Consider the following 15018-nt stretch of genomic DNA (forward strand, 5'->3'; position numbering starts at 1 on the left):
TGACTACTCAAACTCTCAAAACAAACCAAATCAGAGAACCATAGGACTTTAATACATGTGTTACTACAGAGCAAACTGTGTAGCTTGGGAAACATTTGGAAATTACACAAAAGCATAAAGAAATGGAAATTCCATATATCTTCACCACTCAGGTAAGTTTTTCTGCATAAAACATATTTTTATCAAAAATGAAATCATACTCGACAAGTTTTAGAATTTGCTTTTTTCACTTACCCACATTTTGTAAATATTTTCCACTATATTAAATATTTTTCTACAGTATTTTAGTAATTACACATGCCATTTTCTAAATGTGTGTTAATTTATTTCATCAGTCCTTTATTTGAGGGCATTCAGGTTGTCCCCAGTTTCTCTCAACTCTGTGATAATTACCCTTGCAGAAAAGTTATTCTTGCAGTCAGTCGTGATTACTTCCTTAGGATAAATTCCCAGAAGTGAAATTGACAAGCTGAAGAATATGCACATTTTCAAGATTTGAGGTACACATTGCCAAATTACCTTGCAATAGGTTTGTCAGTCCCACCAGTAGTATTCAAGAGTATCTATTTACTTGCTTTAAGGAATCTTGTGTAAACTAGGAAGTGATTATCTATTATGCAAAAGTATTCTTCATTAATGAAAAGGACTTACAACATAGTTTCTTTAAACACTGAACTCTCCTAGTGTACGTAACACATTATTCCATTTAAAATAAGTTTCAGGGGCTTCCCTGGTGGCGCAGTGGTTGAGAACATGCCTGCCAATGCAGGGGACACGGGTTCGAGCCCTGGTCTGGGAAGATCCCACATGCCGCAGAGCAACTAGGCCCGTGAGCCACAACTACTGAGCCTGCGCATCTGGAGCCTGTGCTCCGCAACAAGAGAGGCCGCGATAGTGAGAGGCCCGCGCACCGCGATGAAGAGTGGCCCCCACTCGCCGCAACTAGAGAAAGCCCTCGCACAGAAACGAAGACCCAACACAGCCAAAAATAAATAAATAAAATTTTTTTTAAAACTGCTAAAATAAGTTTCAGAGGAAATTTTCTGTAACACAATTAATAAAGAAAATAAGGCCTTTCTCCATTTGATTTTTTTTTTTTTTTTAATGGGGAATGCCACCTGTCAAAGAACTCCTTCTCTTTCTGTCCTCGCCCAGACTGAGAGGAGATGTCATGGTACAGCACAGTTATTCTGCTCTTAATCCATCTTCTATTTCATATTCAGTTTCCCATCATGCACTGGATAAACACGGCAGCCTGACATGATGAGAAGCCTTTCCTGAAGACTACAGCCCACACTCATCCATCCCTTCACTGAACTCCTATTATACTTATTGTCTGTACCACACAATTAGCACTTTATTATATACTGTCTTGTTCTCTAATTGCCTACACCACACAATTTAGCACTTTATTATATTCTGTCAGATTCTGTAATTGTGTCGTGTAGCTTTCTTTGTCTTGTCTCCCCATGTAGATTACAAGCACCAGGGTGGCAGGGACCCTGTCTGGTCTTGCTTCGGCATTTCCCACAGCACCAAACAAACACTGTTCCAAGAACAACAAAGTGAGCCTTTGACAAACGCTGGCTGGTTTATTGGTTGGTGGCTGGGTTGGGAGACTGGTTGATCTTCTGATGGGCTTTAAGCCAGCATCTGAGTTATCTAGAACATGGAGTAGAAAACAGAGAAGGTGCTGGGTAACAGAACACTTGGCACCGTGGTCATTCCAGCCACTATCCTTCAGTCCAACCTGCCTCATCACCTAGCAAGTCATTTCGTTTCTCTCTACCTAAGTTTTTCTATGTATATAGAACAGGGAAACCAAAACATGTCACCAAACAATACCATTTTTAAAATCACGTGATGTTTTTCATCTGAAGATTTTACATGATAGCATTCTCCCATTGAGCAGGCATTGCCGTGTAGAGGAAAGAGGTCATGCTTTGGAATTAGAGAGACTTCTTACGAGCTGTGGGATTGTTAACAGATTGTTAAATAAATCTCTCTCTCTCTTTCTCTCTCTCAAACTAAACTCTCATTCTCATCTCTGAAATTATTTCAATGACTGTAATTATTTGTGATATTACCACTGAGTGTCCTAAGCCTGCTGGAATATTCTTATTTTTTCCAATTTCTGCAAATGCCACACCTTGAAGGAAGTGTTAAGAATTATTATTATCGTAATAAATATAATGAATACCTCTGTTTGTCTCACACACCAGTTGAAGAGTGTCTGCCTTTGCGGTGAATCATGGGTTTGCTTCTCAGAGAACAAAGTCAGATAGTTATACAATTTCTTTCTCTTTCTTGGTTGAAGAATCGCTTATGCTTAGTGGTCTATCACATGACATCAGACTTATTCAACTAAATAATAAGCGAAGAAACACCTGATACCCAGCATTAACAAATCCATGCCTCAGTCTGTCACTTTCACTTCCGCTATAAACATGTAGGTGAAGGAGCATTGAGTTAACCTTATTTCTCTGAACTAGAAATGATACAAATAAAATGTTCTGTCCCTGTGTATCATCTGCTTTTCCCCCTTCTGATCAATATGTTTTGCCATACTGTGCCCTTTCCTGTTTTTGTCTTTGTTTTTTCGATTGGCAAGTACACAATAAAATGTAACTAGTCAAATAGTTGTTCAACATATTATTCTCTTAAAACAAGATCAGTTTAGGACTTCCCTAGCGGTCCAGTCGAGGAACTAAGAGCCCACATGCTGCGGGGCGCAGCCAAAAAATAAAAAGGAAAAAAAAGATCATTTTAAGCCTCTCCGAAAGTACTGCTCTAACCCTGGATCTTCTCCACCTGAGAATGCAAGGAGCCTAAACAGCTTTGAAGCAGTACTTTCGTAGGATAGAGGACACCCTTTAAGAATAGCTTTCCTCCGTTTGGGTGGGCTGCCTGACTCTCCCTTTGGCAAAGATGAGCTATTTTCTTTTGGGTATCTGTGCTAAATGACTGTGTTCAATTTTTCTTTCAAAAGTATTTTTCAAGGTCTGCCGTGTAAACAGGCAGGGCCTGGGAGCCGGGGAGACAAAGGTGGCTACTTCACAGTTAGAAACTCATACTTGAGGAACCCACAGTCTGACGGGGCCAACAGTTAACTACCACACAGGGAGGTAAGTGTGAATAGAATGTGTGCGGCCAGGCTGTCAGCTTGAGCCCAGTGGTGCCCACCACTATGAGTCAACTCTGTCTGATAAATCTAAGGGAGCAGTGGACCTGGTTAGGAGCTGATTAGACTGAAGGGAAGGGACGGCTTGAAGATGCTTTTATGACAGCCTTGGGGGTGGAGAAAGGATAGGAAGGAATAGTCCTGGGGTGCGGAAAGGGGCACGGGAAACACAAAAATCTCCTCTCCGACTTTGGTTCCCTGCCTAAGCCCCATAGACTCATGTCTGAGCCTGTGGATGGAGAGCCTGCAGGTAGAGAGGGAAGGGGCTCAGTGAGACACTGGGTACAAGTCATGCCGCTTTGGGACCTGGGTGAAAAACTGTGGTAAAGTGGAAGAGAAGGGGCTTCTCTCCATGTCTTTAGGCCCCAGGAGAGAGCAACTTTGGCTGAGAGTGGCTGTGACAGTGGCTGAGATGAGACACTGCCCCCCAGTGGCTTCATGGCAGGGGACACCAACAAGGAGCTGCAAGTCTTACAGGGAAAGATGGGAGGGAACACAGCAGAGGTACCACATGCCTCCCAGGAACACTGGGGGAGAGCTGGAGGCGGGGGTGTCCGCTCCACAGGCAGGCAGAGGCACAGCCAGTGCAACGTGAGTTATCACCACTAAGATAATAACCATTACCCGCAGTGCTGACGCATAGGTACAGCTTCAGAAAACACAGGTTCTACATACACAAAAGTTGTATGAACACAAAAAAGTGCTTATTTCCTGGTCACAAGATTAAGCAGAGTGATACCTACACTAGTTAGTGATGGGACTGAGGTCTGGTAGGTGGAGAGATAGGAGGTCCAAGAAAAGTAACAAAATGGGATTCAGACACCAACTTTGGGGACGGGGGTGGAGACTGGGTGATGGTGAGAGGGAGTTCAGCCAGGCAAGCAGAGGGGCTTATGCAAAGCTCTGGGTGGAGGAGTTTCCAGCAAGACGGAACTAAAGAAGATGGCCCCGAGGCTGTAGACAGACTGGAGTCAGATGACCAGACAGAAATGTCTAGAACCAAATTCTAAGAAAAGACTTACCTTCTGAGCTGAACAAAATGAAATTCTATCCACAAGTACATGGTCCAACGGAAAGAAGAAACAAACAAAAATTTCAAACAGAACTAAAAGGCATGTTGAAAATTAAGTCCCTCCCTCCCTCAATCCCCTTTCCTAGGAGAAACAGTTGATAGCTGCTGGCATACACTAGTATAATCCACAGGTTGTGAAAATATTTAAATATTTCCCTTCAGGTTGGTAAATAGCCACTGTTTTGAGCCTGTGGAGCGCTGCCTGCCCAGAATTTCAATCAATCATTAAAGAGTTAAAGCTTAGATACTAGGGGGTCTCCAGCATCCCTCCAACTCGAAGGCCAGCAGCCACCCCTGTTTCCCAATGCTGAACCGGTTGTTAAGTATTCTGAACATCACTGTTTTCCTTCTAGATAACTTATCTGCATATACAGGTATATCCCTACGAACACCTTTACTTCTTTTAATACAGATGGAAGAATTGAATACGGTTCTGTGTTTTGCTTTTTTTACCTACTTTGGCCACCTTTACATGCATGACCAAAAATAGACTGTATGTATTACTTTCAGAGCTAACATAATTTAGCTATAACTAAGATACCTAACCTGAGAAATGGGGCACAGGAATAAAGAGTAACACTTTGGAATTACTTATGGGAGCTTTCCAGTAGACTCAGAAGAACTTGACCAATGGGGACAGTGGAAATACCACTGAAAGCTGGAATCTGAGAGTGCTGGACCAGGATAATGACGCCCTGACGGCTTGGATAGAAAGATTAAGGAGGGACAGGACCAGCAAAACCTCTCCAAGTCCCCCTCCAGAGGCCATCTGGGCTCCTGCCCCTGCTACCAGCTGACAGAGGGGGCCTAAGCCTTCCTGAGCCTGAACTATTAGCACCTAAATTCAGATGTTACCCAGAATCAAACCAGCCTTGGGTAAAAAATTTCAAACTGCACTTACCTCAATGAATTCCTTCCAGGGAGTTTCCTTTCATTCAAAAGGTACATGTAATAAACTTTCTTCATAAAAGAACCGAAATGTATTTCTCCTAATTGCTCCATCTTCACCTCAAATGCTGAAAGGAAGCATAGCGTTTTTTTTTTTTCCATGAGAGAGAAAATACTTACAGACTTGAACCAGATTTTTAAGTATCCTCTACATATCAAAAGGTCAAGACCACTGAATATACCTCTTCTTAGAGTCATCTTCATCTTCAAAACCCAAAGGGCTAGTATGTGGGGTGGGGAAACATAATTTTCCACGTCTAGTGTCTGTGTTTCTATACATCTTTTTTTTTCATTATTTTTAAATTAATGAAAGAAACAAGGATTAAAAACATTTAAAATTAAAGATGTAATCTGCATAGATTTGGGGGAAAGGAGGATGGGGAAATGGGAGAAAGAAAAGATTAGCTAATATTTTTACTGTTTACTGATATTCCCAGAAGCTTTCAGTCCAGAAAGGATTCATTAAAAGAGAAAGCAATTTCTGCTGACAGACTGTCACCTAGTGGTGAGTTTTTACCTTACTCATAATATAAGCAGCTACTGGGCTTTGGGATGCTTCGGAAGACATGCTTATTTCTCTTTGAGATCTCTGGGGAACCTTACAGACTCTTGTCACAAGTAGAATAGACTCACTTGTGTGTTTCCCAAAGGCCTAAGGTTCATGTAGGGAACAGCTAATGCAGGCTGAACATCCTTCAAAAGGAAGTCTTGCCTCTGTAATTATTTGAATATTGTCGAAGAAGCCCAGCCAAGTAAAATTAATATTATTAACTTTCGCTTCTGTTTTCAACCTATAGCACTCTCATGATTCACCCTTGCTAGTAGTCAAACGAGGCCCAAATTTTCAAAGGGTTTTCCTATTATTAGGTGGTGACAAAACAATGTGTAAAACCCACTGGCATATCAGTCAGAGGGTTTCCAAGTCAGCAACAAGGCAATGTTCCCCTGGTTTAATCCATGCCAGGAATCCCCTTCTTCTCACTCTCAGAGAGGCATTACTGTCCTCTTCATCCAGCTCCCGTGTCCTTGGTGTTCCCTAGTTTCACATCTTCTGTGCTGACACCATCCCTCTTAGCTACAAGGGTCCCGACTATTGAATCAACACCAGTCAACAAGGAGGCAGCCTCTTCCCATCAGTGCTGAAGTCTGTGTTCAGAGCATAGAGCTAGCATACTGCTCTCGGTTACCAACATCCATTCTGCATTCCATACTATTTCAACTATTTGTTGAGTGTCTGCCATGTAGCACTATGTGTAGTACTATGTGTGTCCCAGGGAATAGAACAGACAGACTACTGTCTTCAAGAAACTTACAGACTAATAGGGAGAACTAAACATACTAATAAGTTGTGATGGGAAGGGAAAGCACTGGGGGTTATGAGGAGGAAGGCATCACCTAGATGGGGAGGGCCTGCATGAGCTAAGTCTTAGGAAAGTTACATTGGAGCCGTGATCTGAAGGCGAGTAGGAATCAGCCAGATGAAGAACATCCTGGGCACCTGTAAAAGCCTTGATCTTGGTAAGAACTTGGGGCTTCCAAGGAACTAAACAGAGGCCAGTTATACACTGACTATAAACTGTAAACTAACTCTACTGGGAAAAGGACACCATAAAATTCGAGGAGGTTAAAATTTGAAGTCACAGTAGCAGCATTATTCCTAATAGCCAGAAAGTGGAAACAATTCAAATTTCCATCAGCTGATGAATGGATAAATAAAATGTGGTATATCCATGCAATGAAATATTATTTGGCCATAAAAAGGAACAAAGAATTGAACCATGCTGTAAAATGGAGAAAACTTAAAAACTTACACTAAGGGAAAGAAGCCAGACATAAAAGACCACATACTGTAATGATTCCATTTATATGAAATGTCCAAAACAGACATATCTATAGAAACAGAAATATTAATGGTTGCTTAGGGCTGGGGGCAGGGAGGAGGGAGGGAATAGGGAGTGACTACTAATGGGTACAGGTTGTTGGGGGGTGTTGGAAATGTTCTAAAATTGACTGTAGTGATGGTTGCACAATTCTCTGAATATAGTAAAGACTACTGAACTACTGTATGCTTAAAATAGGTGAAATGTATACTATTAAATTATATCTCAATAAAACTCTTATTTTAAAAAACTGGAATCACAGATCCCCACTTAAGAAGGACAAGTATGGAAGTACATCTCTTCTGTTCAATTGATTTTTTTCCTTCAAGCTCCTTCTCCCTAGGAACCCAGTGGATGTTCACCAAAGGACTGAGCCAGGAGACATTGAGCATGACTGCTCTCACCACCTTCCCTTCCTGTGACCCCCGAGGGTTCTCTGAAACCAAGTTTACGCACAGGACTTTTCTCCCTTCAAGAGATGTCCCTCTAGAAACTGAGAAAAATATCACAGAAAACCACCAAACCAAAATGACAGACAAAAACACACAGAAGTATACAGCAATCAGAAAACAAAAGATACAATGGCGGTACTAATTCCTCATCTATCAATAATCACCCTAGGGCTTCCCTGGTGGTGCAGTGCTTAAGAATCAATGCAGATTGTCAATGCAGAGGACACGGGTTTGAACCCTGGTCTGGGAAGATCCCACATGCCGAGGAGCAACTAAGCCTGTGTGCTGCAACTACTGAGCCTGCGCTCTACAGCCCACGAGCCACAACTACCAAGCCCGCACACCACAACTACTGAAGCCTGCACACCTAGAGCCCGTGCTCCACAACAAGAGAAGCCACCACAATGAGAAGCCCGCACACTGCAACGAAGAGTAGCCCCCACTTGCCACAGCTAGAGAAAGCCCGCGCGCAGCAACAAAGACCCAACACAGCCAAAAATAAATAAATAAATAAATAAATAAATAAATAAATAAATAAATAAAATAAATTTATTAAGGAAAAAAAAGCTTCCAAATGATGTTAAAAAAAACCCAAAACACCCTAAATGTAAATGGATTGAATTCACCAATCAAAAAACACAGAGTGGCTGAATGGAATAAAAAACAAGACTCAACTATATGCTACCTCCAGGAGGCTCACCTCAGTCCTAAAGATAAACACAGGCTAAAAGTTAAGGGATGGAAGATATGCCAAGCAAATAGCAGCCAAAAGAAAGCAGGTGTAGCCATTCTTATATCAGACAAAATAGACCTCAAGCCAAAAAAAGTAACAAGAGACAAAAATGGACAGTATATGATAATAAAGAGGATAATTCATCAAGAAGATGTAACAGTGATTATATATGCACCTAACATAGGAGCACCAAAATACATAAAGCAATTATCAACAGACCTAAAGGAAGAAATTGACAGCAATACAATAATAGTAGGGGATTTTAACACCTCACTTATATCAATGAATAGATCATCCAGACAGAAAGTCCACATGGAAATTCTGGCCTTAAATGAAACATTAAACCTGATGAATTTGATAGATTTCTACAGAAGATTCCATCTAAATGCAGCAGAATACACATTCTTTTCAAGTGCACATGGAACTTTCTCAATGATAGACCATAAGTTGAGACACAAAACAAGTCTCAAATTTAAGATGATTGAAATCATATCAAGCATCTTTTCCAACCACAAAGGTATAAAACTAGAAATCAACTACAAGAAGAAAGCTGGAAAAATCACAAAAATGTGGAGACTGGACAACATGCTACAAAACAACCATTGGGTCAATGAAGAAATCAAAGGAGAAATCAATAAATACCTGAAGACAAATGAAAGTACAACATTCCAAAATCTATGGGATGCAGCAAAAGTAGTACTACGAGGGAATTTTATAGTAATACAGGCCTACCTCAAGAAACAAGAAAAATCTCAAACAATCTAACTTTACACCTAAAGGAACTAGAAGAAGAAGAACAAACGAAGCCCAAAGTTAGAAGGAAGAAAATAATAAATATCAGAGCAGAATTAAATGAAATAGAGACTAAAAAGACAATAGAAAAGATCAATGAAACTAACAGCTGGTTCTTCATAAAAACAAAGAAAACTGACAAACTATTAGCTAGACTCACTAAGAAAAAAAGAGAAGGACTTGATAAATAAAATCAGGAATGAAAGAGGAGAAATAACAGATACTATAGAAATGCAAAGGATTATAAGAGAATATTCTGAACAGCTATACACCAACAAATTGGACAGCCTAGAAGAAATGGTCAAATTCTTAGAATCATGCAACTTTCCAAGAATGAATCAGAAATAGAAAATCTGAATAGACTGATCACTAGTTCAGAGATCGAAACAGTAATCAAAAAGCTCCCAAGAAAACAAAAGTCCAGGACCAAACAGCTTCACAAGTAAATTCTACCAAATATTCAAAGATTTAATATCTATCCTTCTCAAACTATTCCAAAGATACGAAGAGAAGGGAACACTTCCTAACTCATTTTTTGAGGCCAACATCACCCTGATACCAAAACCAGACAAAGACAACACAAGAAAAGAAGATTACAGGCCAGTGTCTCTGATGAACATGGATGCAAAAATCCTCAACAAGGGGCTTCCCTGGTGGTGCAGTGGTTGAGAATCTGCCTGCCAATGCAGGGGACACGGGTTCGAGCCCTGGTCTGGGAAGATCCCACATGCCGCGGAGCGACTAAGCCCGTGAGCCACAATTGCTGAGCCTGTGCGTCTGGAGCCTGTGCTCCACAATGGGAGAGGCCACGATAGTGAGAGGCCCGCGCACCGTGATGAAGAGTGGCCCCCACTTGCCGCAACTAGAGAAAGCCCTCACACAGAAGCGAAGACCCAACACAGCCATAAAAAAAAAAAAAAAAAAAAGTCTTTAAAAAAAAAAAAATCCTCAACAAAATATTAGCAAACCAAATTCAACAAAATGTCAAAAGGATCATACACCATGATCAAGTGGGATTCATTCTAAGGACACAAGGATGGTTCAACATCCACAAATCAATGTGATATACTACATTAATAAAATGGATAAAAACCATATGATCATCTCAACAGATGCAGAACAAGCATTTGACAAGATGCAAAATGAACTCCAGCTTTTCTACCAGCCCCTCTACCTGCATGGCCAGAATTTCCAAGAGAAATTCTCATAACTATAATCTGGTTATACGTTCTTTACACTGAATGGAAACAACTCTGGCTCACCTAAGGACAGACCTGTTCTGGTCCACAATGGATAGCAACACTTCAAGATCCAACTTACGCTCTCCTTCCTTCATGAATGTGCCCTAATGTAGCAGTATTTTAGCTGCCTGAAATCCATTTCTTCTTTTCTGATAAGGGCAACTGTGATACTGTGATTTATAATAAGAAATATATATTTGGTCTTCATCCAGTTCCTGGCATGGAGTGACTAAAACCTTGTAATTTCTCAAGGTGTCTTTTGTTATGTTAATGAGGCAGCTTTTGAAAAGCACCTAAGGATAGGGGCTTCTTATCAGGAGACCAAACCTGTGATTAGAGGGTTGGATCTTTCAGTCTCAACCCCCTGATCTTCAGGGAGAGGAGAGGGGCTGGAGGTTGACTCAATCACCAATAGCCATGATTTAATCATTCTTGCCAGTGTAATGAAGCTTCCATAAAAACCCCAAAGGACAGGGTTTGGAGACCTTCCGTGTTGGTGAACACACGGAGGTGCTGGTGTTGCTGAAAAACTGGCCTCTGTTTACCAGCGCCAAATAGAAATGCGGAGACACAGCTTTGGAGGAGTAAAAAAGAACAGCTTTATTACTTTGCCAGGCAAAGGGGGACACAGGGGACTGCTGCCTCGAAAAACTATGTGTCCCCACCCAGGAGGATTTGATGAGGAGTTTTGTAACAATACTTCCCAAGGGTGGGGCTGCTGACAAGATTAGGGTGTGTGCAGGGCCTCAGGTGGTCGGGTCTCCTGATCTTGATGAGCTTCTCTGGTCCCTTTAATCTTGCCTCAGGTGGTTTCTTGGCTGCTTCTCCCTTGATTAGCAACTGTTCAAATCTGCCCTTTGGAATTCAGGGAAGGTCATGGAGGTTGGAGTCTGGCCTATAAGAAATGGGGGACAAAAAGAGGCCTCCGTGCCCTGGAGGCCCACAGGGCCCTGCTCAGTTTCACTCAGAGAGTGGTCAGCTGGGGAGGCTTGGAAGCTCCTCAACCTTTCCCCATGCCTTGCCCTATGCATCTCTTCCATCTGGCTGTGCCTGAGTTGTATGCTTTTTATAATAAAGCGGTGATTTAGTAAGGAAAATGTTTCTCTGAGTTCTATGAGCCCCTCTAGCAAATTAATCCAACCCAAGGAGGGGGTCATGGGAACCTCTGATTTACAGCCAGTTGGTCAGAAGCACAGGTGACAACCCGGGTCTAAAGTGGCAGCTGGAGTGGAGGGGAGGACTGAACCCTTGTGGAATCTGATGCTCTGGGTAAACAGTGTAAGAAGTGAGTTAAATTACAGGATACCCAGCTGGTGTCAGGGAACTGCTTCTTGTTAGTGTGGGAAAACCCCCTCCCTGACACATACACATTCAGATTGGTTCTAGAACCTTTCAGCAACCTCACAAGAAGGTGAGGGCAACCTTTCTGGGAAACCACCCTTCACCCCAGTTCAGGTGCCTTGTGATGGGGCGTCACATCCCGCTCCAAGGATGGAACATGGGGCCAATCTGATCAATTCCAGTGCTCTACATCCCCCAAGCTCTTTCCTCTACATCACCGAGTTTCAAACCTGAGTTAAGAGTGAACAAAATACGATGTGGAACCCCAAAATTTCTTAAAAAACAAAGGAGAGTTGAAGGGAGTCAATGCCTCCAAACCCCACACTCCTGGCCTGCAGCTGGACAGACGCTGTGCTCTCTGCACTGTGGGAAAAACAAAGAAATAGGAGCCGGTGCCTGCTTGGAGCACCTCACAGTGGTGTGAGGGGGCAGGAAACAAAAGCATGAAAAGTTAATAAAGGTGATTAAATAATACTGGCTAACAAGAGATGAACTGTCACAGAGCCCTTGCCACTCATCAGAAAAGTGTCAGAGGACTTTAGGTCAGCAGTGAGCCTTTTGTTGGCTCTCCCTTCTTCTAAGGCTTACTCAATTGTCTAAGACTTAACTCAGGTGTCACCTCCCCCCACAGGAAGACTTTCCTGAAACACTCTCTTGCCTCATCATGCACACACTTACACATAAACACACACCCACTCAACTAGCCCACTGTGACTCTCCCCTCAGGGTTTCTTAGCATCTTTGCACAGGTCTATATATATTTTTTAAAATAAATGCCTTTCCCACAATTCACAGTAGAGGCTGTGAGTTTCTTCAGGGCAGATAGTGGATACTGGGATGTGCACCGCCCCCCACTCTAATGAGACTCTTTCTACCCTCCCCTCTTTCTTTCCATCTCTCCTTCCACAGGTGTCAGCCCTCTATGACAACCTAAAGGCTCTCCCTGCCTTTTCCGGCTCCCTCTCCCCAAAAATCTCCTGCACATCAACTCCCATTTTAGCATCTGCTTCTTAGCAAATCCTAACACATTATAATAAGGAACTGCTGCGTACTACCAAATTTATATAAACATTTATATAAACATGTATTTATTTATAAAATATTATATAAAATATATTCAGAATACTGGCTTATTTGCTGACAATATTAACCCTAATGGCTTATATCTTTGGGGTGTTGAAATACTTAATTTTGCATATATTAAAGTGTGACTGAAAAAAATACTAACATTGTTCCATTGGAATATAATATTCTTAACACTACAAAACAAACAGATGTAACTAGGACTCTTTCTTCCTTCCTTCCTTTTTTGCAGGATAACAGAATAGCAGTTAATAGTAACAGCTCCCAGACTACTTGAAATCAAAGTACGGCTCAACCACTCACTGGCTCTACGGCCTTTGGCAAATCACTTAACTCTCTAAACATCGGTTTCTGATCTATAAAATGGGAGAATTCTTCATCTGTAAAATATGAATTAAAAAAATAGTACCCACCACACAGAACTGTTTTACGAATTCATTAATGAATTAATTTCTGGTGCTGTGTGCAATGAAAGAATTATCCTAATGGATATAAAAGCACTTTGCAAACCAGAAAGCACTTTGAGAAATTCATTTTTTTCTAAATGAAACAAGCATCAGCCATTGCCTTGTATGGAAAATTGAGGTTAATTCACATCAGCAAGAGAAAGCTGAGGACTTGTTTATGGCTGTGTTTCTGATTAACACAGCACTTGCTATTAGAAAATAAACTCTTGACGTTCCTGCAAGTGGACCACAAAATACCTGTTGTTGCAGGGCCGTGGACAGAAGAAAAGTTAAGACGGAAAGGAGCCCAGGACGCGGAAGTGCTAGGAAAGGCCAAGCAGAGTAAGTGGGGCTGCAGCAGAGCCGCGCCGCGGGTGAGCACGCGCTGCGGGCACCCAAGTGCAAGTTCAGATGCTCCCAGCTGTCAGGAAGCTGGGACTGCGCGCCCACGTTCATTCAGGCCCCGGTGTTCGGGGGACCCCGCAGAAAGAGGGAACTCCACCTTTGCCTAACGCTTTGGGGCTCGGGGCGGCGCGGGGCGGCGCGGGGCGGCGCTACAGCCCCAAGGCCCCGGGGCGGGGCGGGCACGTGGTGCGCGGCCCCGGCGATAAAAAGCGCGCTTGGGAGCGCTGCGCGGAGCGGCAGAGGTGGACCCGCGGCGAGTGGGTGAGCGCGGCCGCGCAGGCGTGGACTGACGGACGGGCGGATGGACACTGACCGACAGTCAGGGAACGGGGGTAGAGGGCCGGGGCACTGGACTCGGGGGTGGGCGAGGCGCTGACGGCCGGACGCAAAGGGCAAGGCAGGGGAGCTGGGAAATGGAGCCAGAGGAAGTGTGAACGCGACACCTTCCCGGCCCGGGCGAGTGTCTCTGTACGGACGGAGCAGAGGGACCCACTCCCCTGGATTCTGTCCAGACCACAGAGCCGGGCCCTAAGGATCCTTTTTTCAAAATGATCAGAGGCAGCCACTGGGGGGAAGAGAGTTTAGTGATTAAGTGTGATACAATCCCTTCATTTGATGGGAAATTGTATTTCTGCATTTTTGTTTGTTTGTTTAGGTTCTCTATTTGTTTCTTCCTTTCCAAGTATTAATATTTCTCTCTCGAGTGATTCCTCATGCCCAGAGCTGCATCCTCCTCCTCCACCTTCCCCAGAGATTTTTTTTTTTTAACTTTTCCCTTTTAAGAGAATTTGACTTAGGCAACCTGAATTCTTTGCACTAAGGGTTCTTGTCTGTGGATAAAGGTGTAAGATTTCGAGAGTAATAGGCCCTGCCCAAGTGTTTCAGTAGTAACATTCTAAATTCACATTAAGCCTTAGGCTGGAGAACATTCTATTTGTTTTTGATACAAGCTATGAAGAATTTGAAAGCATCACGTTGCCCAGTTTTTATTTAAAACTCGAATTTACAAAATCTGGATCATTCTCAGTTACGGTTGTTGTGATTTTTTAACCCATCTCTTCCTGTAGCAGTTTCACAGTTTACAAAGCCAGCAGTCTTTGCTCGTTTACTTAGTGTATTGCTCTGTGCAAAGATAGATTTTTGAAGCTGTTCTTGCCCCCTGATGGCTTACACTCTAGACGAGCCAAAACTACCTTGCTAATATCTCTGATGTAAAGTTTTTAATGAAAAGCAAATGTTTGAGGGAATTCTGAAGAGTAAGAAGTTATTTTCATTTAGGGCATCAGAGAATGTTCTCTAGTTTTTAAAGTGAGTTCTGAAAGTTGGTTATACTGAAGGAGCTGAAGTGGGAGATGTTGCCATTCCGGGTGGCAGAGCCGGACAAGCCAGCACAAGGTAGGTAGCAGTGGGGACCAGTTGGGCTAGTGCACTTCAGGTGTGAAGA

At 42.7% G+C, this 15018-nt stretch overlaps 1 protein-coding gene and 1 long non-coding RNA gene across 4 annotated transcripts in view; one reads left to right on the top strand and one right to left on the bottom strand.

Annotated features, from left to right (window-relative positions):
- Positions 1 to 208: 208 nt before the first annotated feature.
- LOC130707627 (uncharacterized) lies at positions 209 to 13622 on the bottom strand. The gene is made up of 4 exons (XR_009007591.1): positions 13428 to 13622; positions 5155 to 5269; positions 4204 to 4228; positions 209 to 1662 (listed from the first exon to the last, which is right to left on the bottom strand). It is a non-coding gene; the product is annotated as an uncharacterized LOC130707627 (long non-coding RNA).
- Positions 13623 to 13708: 86 nt separating this feature from the next.
- Positions 13709 to 15018, top strand: part of NPL (N-acetylneuraminate pyruvate lyase) — a 36342-nt gene continuing 35032 nt past the window's right edge. Inside the window, exons 1-2 of one of the 3 annotated variants that reach the window (XM_057543462.1) lie at positions 13790 to 13835; positions 14853 to 14969. In XM_057543462.1, the coding sequence (XP_057399445.1) occupies positions 14927 to 14969 (43 nt within the window). In that variant the 5' untranslated portion in view covers positions 13790 to 13835; positions 14853 to 14926. Of the gene's footprint in view, positions 13836 to 14852; positions 14970 to 15018 lie in introns of all 3 variants that reach the window. The other 2 variants (XM_007175191.3, XM_007175190.3) reach the window with 2 other exon arrangements.

This window comes from Balaenoptera acutorostrata, chromosome 1, assembly GCF_949987535.1.
Source record: "Balaenoptera acutorostrata chromosome 1, mBalAcu1.1, whole genome shotgun sequence".
In the NCBI taxonomy this organism is placed as follows: Eukaryota; Metazoa; Chordata; class Mammalia; order Artiodactyla; family Balaenopteridae; genus Balaenoptera; species Balaenoptera acutorostrata.